The sequence below is a fragment of the Tachysurus vachellii genome, chromosome 1 (genome assembly GCF_030014155.1).
Source record: "Tachysurus vachellii isolate PV-2020 chromosome 1, HZAU_Pvac_v1, whole genome shotgun sequence".
Taxonomy (NCBI): domain Eukaryota; kingdom Metazoa; phylum Chordata; class Actinopteri; order Siluriformes; family Bagridae; genus Tachysurus; species Tachysurus vachellii.
The window spans coordinates 6,333,690-6,345,106 of NC_083460.1; the positions used below are offsets into that span (position 1 = coordinate 6,333,690).

At 36.3% G+C, this 11,417-nt stretch overlaps 1 protein-coding gene across 1 annotated transcript in view; it reads left to right on the forward strand.

The window, feature by feature from the left end:
* The window catches only part of spmap2 (sperm microtubule associated protein 2), an 11,044-nt gene extending 5,506 nt beyond the window's left edge, over positions 1-5,538 (forward strand). Inside the window, exons 6-7 of the mRNA XM_060893886.1 lie at positions 2,337-2,499; positions 5,246-5,538. Of these exons, the coding sequence (XP_060749869.1) occupies positions 2,337-2,499; positions 5,246-5,514 (432 nt within the window). The 3' untranslated portion in view covers positions 5,515-5,538. The remainder of the gene's footprint in view (positions 1-2,336; positions 2,500-5,245) is intronic.
* The last annotated feature ends 5,879 nt before the right edge of the window (positions 5,539-11,417 follow it).

An 11,417-nucleotide genomic window follows, 5' to 3' on the forward strand; every position in this document is an offset into this window, starting at 1 on the left:
ATGTGTGGGGTATGAGGGCATTGGCTTGAAGGGAACACTAAAGAAGAAGATGTATTTGTTATAATACTGACAAACAGATGTTATTCAGACTTTTATCGATTTAAAAACAAAATCCATGGTGATGTCTTGTGTATATTTTTACCCTTGGCACACTGAACTAGAAGAACCTTTGATATTGCCATTTATTTCATCATATTTTCTCCACTTCACGTTTGGTTTCAGTTACTTTTTTGATAGATCAGTGAAATCTTGACACTTTCAGGATCGATGAAGTCAGAATGCAGTGCTGGACAAAATGGAGTCATATATAAGTGGCATTTCTTTATCATTCGTATATATTTTTTTCATTAATTTCACACAATGAATGTGCAAGTAAATATTTGTTGTTTTGGAGATATGCTGCAGTGTTTTCTGTGTGTGGATTGTGTGGGTGGTATGGATTGGTACATATAATTGTGTGTGTGTGTGTGTGTGTGTGTGTGTGTGTGTGTGTGTGTGTGTATTTGGGACAGTTTGTACAAATGTATGTTTGTTTATATGGTTTTTATTTATTTATTTTTGTTGTTGTTAGTTACTCAGTCAGGCTTCTGGAGTCAACCACTGACAACAGAAAAAAGATCAGTGCATCATATTCACCACATTTTAACCTGTTCAATCTAAATGTATTCATATTCAGTTATACTGTATCTCCAAGAGGTAGAAATGACAGCACTGTCAGTATGATCTGAATTATGGCTTTGGCAGTTCATTATCGCTCGAGTTCATAAATTTATGTGTATGGGGATTTTTTGATCCAATTCACACAATTATCATCCCGTGTTGTTCGCAAGTCATATGTTGTTCAAATTACGAATCGAGTTGTTTCTTGAAATATAAACATATAATGTAAATATGAAGACTAGATTTAAAACACTGCAAAACATGTGTATTTGTATTTGTTTGTAGAAATTGTTGTAATGACTGTTATTTTTATATTGATTTCATATATTTCCAAACAAAATCAAAGCACAATAATGCAAATATACAAACACAATAAATATACCAAATACTGCATGACAATAGTTATGCAAAGAAGTGAAGCACAAGATGAATGACATAAATATCCATAAGATATGGAGGTCTAACTAAATACTGCAAATTATATTAGACTCTAGGTTTTGTGAGTAGAAGCCTCTGAATGTTGCAGACTGAGATATTAATTACGTTTGTACTTAAGAGCTTTGCGTCACTGTTGTCCAGGGTGTGGTCATAGATAGTCTTTTAGTATATATATATATATATATATATATATATATATGCTTGACATATATGATGGCTCAGGAGTGGTTAACGCTGCCTCTCTTAGAGAATGCCTTATCTGATTCTAAAGAAAATATTCAGGCTTGTCAGCAGTGATGGTCTTGAGGACAGAGTATCATCATGGGTGCACTTGTTACTAAGCCACATAACGTAGCAGCCTTCTTGTACTGAGATGCTGCTTTTCAGTGCAGGTTGTGTCTTATTTCAAAGATAGCTTGGCACATTTAATGATAGTTTACATGCTGATATTAGTATAGCAGATGTGGTTCAGGTAGGCAAAGCGGCATATGGTGCAGCCTACTAAAAAAGTGTGGATGTTGGTGTAAGCAAATTCCAGTGTGTGTTCAGCCCACAAGTCACAGCTCTCTTTTCCAGTCACTGACTTCATATTTGCATGGATGGAAAAGCTGGCAGTGTAGCTCCAGGTGGGCTTACGGAGATCACAAGATAATGCCTTTGTCTTCTGTTGTTTTTGTTGCCTGCCCCAAATGAAGGCCAAGTAGGCTTAATCATTGGCGTAGTTTTTACCTTGAACACGACCAGATAAAACACTGGTACAACAGATGCAATTTCCAAGCCATCCCCAGGGTCCATGTTCTTCCCATGTGGGTTTTCTCCAGATTCTCTTGTTTGCTCCTATCTCCACAAAACAACAAGCTGGACTGGTGACTCATTTGGTGTGTGTGTGTTTGTCTCTGATTTTAATAAACCCTTTAATAATATTCTCCTGCCATAACATAACTCCTTGACCTCAGTTTCTCAGTAAGCAGTGCATCTGAACAGCTAATAATTTCATTTTAAAGACATTTTAAGCCTATTATAGTTATTATCTTGTATAAAATACAAAATGTTTTTTTTTCGTTTACACTATGTTTCTGTCTAATTTGAATTGTTTTTGCTTATTATTATTGTTGGTGGTGGTGGTGGTGATGGTGTTTTTTTAATCAGAAGTAACACTTTGGTTGTCCATTCCATTGTGTAATGGTGGGGTCTGTCTATCTGTCTGTCTGCATGTCATGTCTCTCTCTCGCTGTCAGTTGAGTATGGGAGTGAGAACTGAAGCTAAAGCAAGTGCTCGGATCTGCCAGCTGGCTCAACCAAAAAAGACAACAATGGCATTGACATCATTCAACAGCACTAATAACTATTTGGCACTTCCTCCACAAGCCAAGCCTTCTTCTCGCATACACCTCCTGGCCGGTGAGCTATTATCTTTTAACACCTGATCATGCTATTCTAAGTTCTTTCACCTACTTAAACATCTGAAGACAGATGTCGAAGACAGTTTTATACACTCTATTTGACAGCAACTTCAGATTGTGCATACGTCTGGCAGTAAACATCATAATGTGGCTTTTAATGTCTGAGGGTAAATATTACAAACTATGACCTTATACGTTTCGTGTTTTTCCCCAAGTAATGTTACTGGTATAGGTTTTTCCTTTAAAGTAACAAGAGATGCAGGGCATGTTGCCACATTTTTCACCTTTACTTACTGTACCGTTCTTGGGAGTAATATATTATACTGGAATAAATGTCATACCAAATTCAATTAAATTCAATTCAAGTTTATTTGTATAGTGATTTTTACAGTGGACATTGTCTCAAAGCAGCTATACAGAACATAAACATAGAGCAGAAGGTGAACATAAGGAGAAGTATAAAGAATTAATATAATAAAAATTCAAGATATATATAGTTCACAGTATGTATGTATGTATGTATGTATGTATGTATGTATGTATGTATCTATGTATGTATGTATGTATGTGTGTATGTATGTATGTATGTGTGTATGTATGTGTGTATGTATGTATGTATGTACGTATGTATGTATGTATGTGTGTATGTATGTGTGTATGTATGTGTGTATGTATGTATGTATGTATGTGTGTATGTATGTATGTATGTATGTATGTATGTATGTATGTATGTATGTATGTATGTATGTGTGTGTGTATGTATGTATGTATGTGTGTATGTATGTATGTGTGTATGTATGTTTGTATGTATGTATGTGTGTATGTATGTATGTATGTACTGTATGTATGTATGTATGTATGTATGTATGTATGTATGTATGTATGTATGTATGTATGTATGTATGTATGTATGTATGTATGTATGTATGTATGTATGTATGTGTGTATGTATGTATGTATGTATGTGTGTATGTATGTTTGTATGTATGTATATGTATTTATCCCCAATGAGCAAGTCTGAGGTGACTCAGGCAGCAGTGGTAAGGAAAAACTCCCTTAAATTGGTAAGGAAGAAACCTTGAGAGGAACCAGACTCAAAGGGGAACCTCATCCTTATATGGGTGACACTAGAGGGTGTGATTACAAATATACAGTCAAACAAATGCTGTATACTGTAGGTGTAAGGATCACATTAAGTTCAGATAAAAGAATAAAGCTTCAGACAGACTTTTTTGTATCTTTGTTTCAAATCTTTGATTATGAAGCTAATATTATTGTTCAGATAGTAAAAGAAAGTTAATTAGCAGGTGTGGACTTGTGACAGAGCCTCATCTGTGGGAAAATTGTCAGACTGGATACTGCAGCTTTTGTTCTCTTTTTTATTTCAAATTCAAAACCTGATTAATCTTATTCAAAGAACCATTGAGCCCCGATCTGCAAGCATTAGTTGACATGAATCTTGACATGTACATGGTTAGAAAATATACTGTACATCAGATAATAATAATAATAATAATAATAATAATAATAATAATAATAATAATAATATTCTGCATATGATATCTATTATATGATATAATACTTTATTGTCAGAACAAATTTCAGACATGTTCTGACAATAAAGTATTATATCATATCATATCATCATATCATTTAGCGTTCCATTTACAACAGGAATTAATGCTATAATAAGAAACCCAGTAACAGATACCAATGAATAGAATTCACATTATATTTTATATAAATCTTTTATATTTATAAAAATACAGTTTGTATGCTAAGGCAGGTTGTGACATGTGACAACTTTCCCTAAACTGATGTGTACTAACAGTGAAAATATCTTAATATCTGTACTTAACATAGGACTGCAAGTCAAATAAGTCTTTTGTGTTGCAGCAAATAAAAAAATAAAAAAAAGTGCAACACAACAGTTAAATGGGGAGGTAATTAGTGAAACAGGTGAGGGACTACAGATTGGGTGGGGCAATCACATGTGACAACAAACAAAGACACATGCATAGAAAATCAGAATATAAACAAATAGGTGAATTGTCCAAGCCATCCATGACATTTTGTACATTCATTCATTCACTCACTCATCTCACTCATTTTCTACCGCTTATCCGAACTACCTCGGGTCACGGGGAACCTGTGCCTATCTCAGACATCATCAGGCATCAAGGCAGGATACACCCTGGATGGAGTACCAACCCATCGCAGGGCACACACACACTCTCATTCACTCACGCACTCACACACTACGGACAATTTTCCAGAGATGCCAATCAACCTACCATGCATGTCTTTGGACCAGGGGAGGAAACCGGAGTACCCGGAGGAAACCCCCGAGGCATGGGGAGAACATGCAAACTCCACACACACAAGGTGGAGGCGAGAATCGAACCCCCAACCCTGGAGGTGTGAGGCGAACGTGCTAACCACTAAGCCACCGTGCCCCCACATTCATACCAAAAACTACAAATTTATGACATAAAATGTGATGTTCTATTAGTTTTATTTTTTTATTTTTTAAAAGTCGCAAATCGTTCTCCCTTCAGATTAGAGATTAGAGTGGAGTTCTGCCACACGTGAACAGGAAACATTGACCTCAGAACATGAAATCACACTTTTGAGTTTGGACAACATGACAACTTGCCTCAGCCTGCTGTCTCCTACTGATTTGAGAAATTTTAAAATTTCTTATCAATAACTTCAATTTCTGTCTCTCTCCTGTTGTCTGTTAGTTCCTAAAAAGGAGCATCCTCATTATCATCCAGACCGACCTGTGTCATCACACGTGCCAAAGTCAGTCTTGAAGGCTGTGGCTAGTGAGAGGCTGCATACACTGGCCAGACCAAAGCCCCGCAAACCTCTTTTCGAGGGATTCGACCCATATAAAGTGAGCTCGGCTGCTTGTGCTGCTACTGCTTCTCCAAGAATACAGGAACTATCTCTGCCTCCAGCACGCAGGTGCAGGATGAAATCAGCCCAAGACGAGCATAACCATGTGTAAAAAGATCTATGCAATAAATGTATTAGCCCACATTAGTTCTCTATGACGACCAGCTCATTCACTCGTCATATTCATTAGTTACTTAAGCAAATCTAACATCTGCGTCTAGCATGATTTGAATTGGTACTGTAGATTTATATACGCAAATGTATTGTAACCCTACATTGTGACTTTACACTGTAAGACAAGTGAGTGAGAGATTTTTCTTTGCAAAGGAATTGCTCCTCGAAGAGCACTATTCATTAATTGTTTGTAATCTTTCCAGTCTCTTCTAGGATTTTATGTAAAATGATTTGGTCATAGTAAATCAGTTCTTGAAAAGTACAATGGAACAGAGACCATGGATTTGCTCATCTATAACTGTGTGAATTGTATAAAAGTGTAAATTATCCATCTTTATCTCTTTCAATAAAGTTAAAATCAATACACATGACCTGCAAGATAACTAACATGGTGTTTGCATGTTGTAATAGTGATCTTTTGTGAAAATAAATTATATTCATATAGAAACGATTTTTGAATTGTACCATTTATATCATTATATCTGACTGCACTCACTGGAGGACAGAATTCCAGCATCAAAACAGATAAGTAATCCAGGTCGAATGTAATTAATGAGTAGGATGAGACTGTATTCATACAAAACAGTATAAAACATGCCAAAATAAATCCCTTAAACTCCTAGGAGCTGTAATGAGGGTTTTAACTCACTCTTGTAACTGAAAATGTTTCATATGAGGTTCCTGGAGATTTGGAATAAGAGTGGTGTTAATCATAGTTGCTGCTTTAGAATTAAAGAAAAAAATCCACCCTGAGCAAAGAGAATGAGTAAGGAGCATGAAAGCCTTTATTATCACCACATATACACTATAGCACTGGAGTTATTTTCTTTGCATATCCCAACTGAGGAGGTTGGGATCAGAGCACAGGGCAGCTAAGATACAGCACCCCTGGAGCAGGGAGGGTTAAGGGCCCAACAGTGGCACTTAGGCAGTGGTTCAAACCCAAAGCATTAACCACTTGAGCCACCGCCACCACCACATCATAATAAAAGCGCATAATAATCTTTATAATTAAAATGTGATCTTTGGCTCATGTCCATGATGTCCTTTGTTGCAGAATTTTTTGTTCTTATATTTTCCTATTTAGCCCTTACTTCAAAAGGTTACTAATAAAAGTGACTGATGCAGCAGTGCTTTAGTCGTTTACTCTGTGCAGCTCTCAACTCTTCACCTGTACTTTGCAATCATACAAAAAATGATTTAAAAGCTTCAAATTTCCCACAACACACACAGAACCATACTTGTCACCTTGTTGATAATTAGCCAAGCCTACCTCAAGCTGTAGAGAGTGCCTGTTATTTGAGATAGTTATCAAAATGCATTAAGTATACTGTATGAAATGTATTAATTCAATTCAATTCAATTTAAGTTTATTTGCATAGCGCTTTTTACTTTGGCATTGTCTCAAAGCAGCTTTATAGAACATAAACATAGAACAAAAGGTTATTATAAAGAATAATATAAAGATTAATAGAATACAAAATTTAAGATTAATATTAGATATATTTAAATGTGTATGTATTTATCCCCAATGAGCAAGTCTGAGGTGACACAGGCAGCAGTGGCAAGGAAAAACTCCCTAGAATGGAAGGAAGAAACCTTGAGATATCAGACTCAAAGGGGAACCTCATCCTCATATAGGTGACACTGGAGGGTGTGATTATAAATATACAGTCTGACAAATGTTGTATTGATGTAAAAGACCACATGGAATTCACATCTCCTCTATTGTATCGCAGAGTCCAACTGGAGCTGGTACATCTCTAGATGTCTCGGGATCCTCACAGAGTCGGCCTCAGCTCAGTGGAGGTCCAAAATCTTCAGCGCACGGAAGACAATCGGAGCTGGTACTATTACTGGATGCCTCGGGATGGGTAGAAAGAGAGAAGCAGTGGAGAGGGATTAATGTAGTTGCTGTTCCTAATATTTGCAAGTCTGATGTAATAGTGCCAGCACTACCAGCACTGCTCGACTGGTTCCACCATCTCTCAGGGTAAGAGGCAAGTATACCACAAGACTCTTCTCTGTTCTGGCACAAAGGTGGTGGAACGAACTTCCCCTAGAGGTCCACTTCCACTTTTTCATTGTAACTTTGAACAAATGTTTTAAACTCATGGTATCTTAGGTATGTAACTTAGTGAGCCAGCATTAATGTATTCAATGTTAGAGATTTAAGCACTTATGTACGTCGCTCTGGATAAGGGCGTCTGCCAAATGATGTAAATGTAAATGTAGTGCAGAATATTATGGGATGTATTATGTGTTTACGCCTGACTAAAGAGATGAGTTTTTAATCTACATTTAAACTGGGAAAGTGTGCCTGAGCCCCGAACACTATCAGGAAGACTATTCCAAAGTTTGGGAGCTAAATACGAAAACGCTCTACCGCCTTTAGTAGAGTTAGATATTCTGGGAACTACCAGAAGCCCTTTTTTGACCTCAGGGAGTGTGAAGGATTGTAACGTGTTAGGAGACTAGTTAGATACGTGGGAGCTAAACCATTAAGAGCCTTGTGTGTAAGTAGCAACAGTTTGTAATCAATTCTAAACTTAACAGGTAGCCAGTGTAGAGATGATAAAATTGGGGTTATATGAGCATACATTTTTGTCCTGGTAAGAACTCTGACAGCTGCATTTTGGACTAACTGTAGCCTATTTATTAAAGATGCAGAACAACCACCTAGTAATGCATTACAATAGTCCAGTCTGGAGGTCCTGAAAGCATGAACTAGTTTCTCAGCATCAGATACAGACAGGATGTTTCTCAGCTTGGCATACAAAAGACAATTTACTGTCTAAAGAGGGTACTGTACTGAGTTACTAGTAACAGTACATCCCTCTAAATGGAAGTTGAATTGTGAGAGCTTCTGTGTACTGGCTTTTGGACAGATAAGTAGTATTTATGTCTTATCAGAGTTTAACAACAGAAAATTATTATTAAGTATTTTCCAAGCCGTAATTTTGATCAGTTTTATCCATTTTTAGACCTTATCAACTCGATATTGAATTGTCATCTACAGTTTAATAATGGCTATTGTTTATAATGAAGAGCCAGGTGGACACAAAGCCTTTTGGATCTCAAGGCTGTTACAACAAATCTGTGGGCTAAAAATCATAATTGCTTCAGGTGCAAGACTCACAAGGTCTAGCTCTAACAAAAGACCAAATTTTATGTAAATCAATGGCAAGTCACTCAGACGGGTGAAAACACCTGAGTTTGCTCCCATTCCATGGATGTTCCATGGACAGTGAAATAGATGTTGTGAAAAGTAGAATACCCACACCACATTTTCTTAGAACACTGTGCCAGTAACCTGAAACAAAATGTCAAAAGTGATGTCTTATCAGTGAAACAGCAACAATACATTTTTATGTGTAGAATCATATTTCTTTGTTAGAATACCTGGCCTGAGCTTTGAAACAGAATATCACTTGATTTGTCGGTTTGCACAAGTGATGATTACAGAAAATGAAAAACTTATACAGCCTAATATCAGGCAGTTATATGTGAATGTGATAGATTTATGCTTAAAGTACAGGGAATATGCGAATATGCATGTAGTCAGATATCTCTCTAAGGCAAGTTAGTTCACTCACTAGATTTTTTTAAGTTATTAATCAGATTGTTGAAAATAAAGTAGATCAACGTTGTTTCAATCAGTATGACATCATAACATCAGTAAGTAAGACACAGATTTGTCAAATTTGTTATTTCTGATATTATTTATTTCTGGTAAGAAATACAGTGTGGATGTTCATGTATGTTACATATCCTGGCTTTATTGTTAAATGGAATAATCCTAATAATCATATACTGTACAAGGGAAATACATCAGCTTTACTTATACACTACACCTTTATATCAAAAATGCTTATTTTCATTAGCTCTGAATGTGCTCAACTGGGACGATTCTGGGTTACTGATTAGAAAATTGTGAATTCAAGTACCAACACCACCAAGCTGCCACCTTTCGGCTCTTGAACAAAGCCCTGAACCCTCTCTGTGCCATGAGCGACATATCATGGCTGATCCTGCCCTCTGACCCAAACTTCCTAAAAAGCTACGATATGTGAAGGAAATAATTTCAATGTAAGGTAAGGTTTGTATGCTAAATAATAACTTCTTAACAATTTATCCAAAAACAACAAGCATAATAGATAGACATAGACATAATACTGTCTGTAACACTGTTACAGCTAATTTGTAGTTTTATAGATTATTAGGTGTTTTAATTTGGTTGTAACAGTATTAAATTTGAATTGTAGTCAGTAAAATGAATTCTGTAATTAATATCAAATCATATCAAAATCAGTCAATTAGGTAACATTTAGGCTCATTTTTAAAAGGTCAGTGACTGAAAGAGCTGAATACGTGATGATGCCATATAAGATAAAAAATTGGTTGCAGTACAAAAAAGGTTATTCCCCTATCTGTGGGTTATTTTCCTGTGAAGAAAAAAAGGTGACATCATTTCTTCACTGTCAGCGTCTTTGTTACATGTTCAAATCTTATCAGTAAACAAAACTTATACAAAATCTATGGCATATTATATTCTAAATCACTCACCATCCATTTTATCACGTACACTATCTAGGACATTTTGGAGCCAATTAATTGTTATGCACAATTGCACAAAATCTCATGTTTATCCTTTCCATCAGCTGAATTGCTTTAATGATGCAAAGTATGATCATATTAGAGTAGAAGTTGTGAAACAATTTAAAACCTGGTGAATTCTGTCCACTTCTGTCCTCTGAAGTCTGCTCAAGTGGCCAGAGTTGACATGCTGTAGCTATTCGTATTGTCCAGACCAATGCCAAAAAAAATTTGTTGTTATTTGTTGTTAAATCCCAAAAAATTTAATCTAATTTAATAAAATCTACACTGTAAAACAGTCACAGTAAAATTTACTGCAATTTCCTGGAGGCAGAGGTGCTAGTAAATATGAATAAAGAAACAGGATTATAACTGTTTTTATAATTCACTGCATGTTTGAACTGGTTTAAACACGTATTTACAATGATATAAATGATATAATTCTATATACGTGGTATATATTCCAACGTTCTCCATATATAGGGGATGGCATTGCGTCCCAGCACTAAGTTAGTGTTGCCAACATCAGAGGAAGTTGATGGACATCCTCACTTCTCTTTTCTTAGAAGTAACTTTTCTTTAAAATTATAAGATGGGAAACAGTGTTTGAAGCGTTTGCCATGTTTCTTGTTAAAACCCATCTCAAGATTTCGACAATATTCTCGTAATCACAATCGTCATAATCGGCTTCCGCGGTTAAAAAACCATGGATCTGGCAACTATGAGCCTTGATCTGCTCGCGGACCAATCACGGATCGACCTGGCAACTATGATCAGGAGCTGGCAGCGTTGATCTGCTCGCGGACCAATCACAGATCAGTATGCAAAAATACTCTACTCTCTCTCTCTCTCTCTCTCTCTCTCTCTCTCTCACTCTCTCTTTTGACGGAATGTAAATATTACACATAGGAACATATTGCATGAAGCTTCATAAGCACTAAAGATATCGAGCTCATAATAAAGTTATCAATTGAAATGGTAATATTCTGTTTATTCTGAAACTCCTTCTCTTCCTCAGGTATTGTTTTGATATGCAAATGAGAGACGTAATTAATATACAGATTACAGACGTGTAGATGACGCAGGACAAGGACAAGTGTGTGAGCAGGCGTTGAAAACTTCAGAGAAATTAGTCTTCTGGACGAGAAACAGCATCGTGGGCAGATTACCTTTCTTCTGACGTATCAGGAGGCTTTCACCTACACTTTCCTCTCCAGCCTGCTTTCTGTAACCTGAAATTTATTA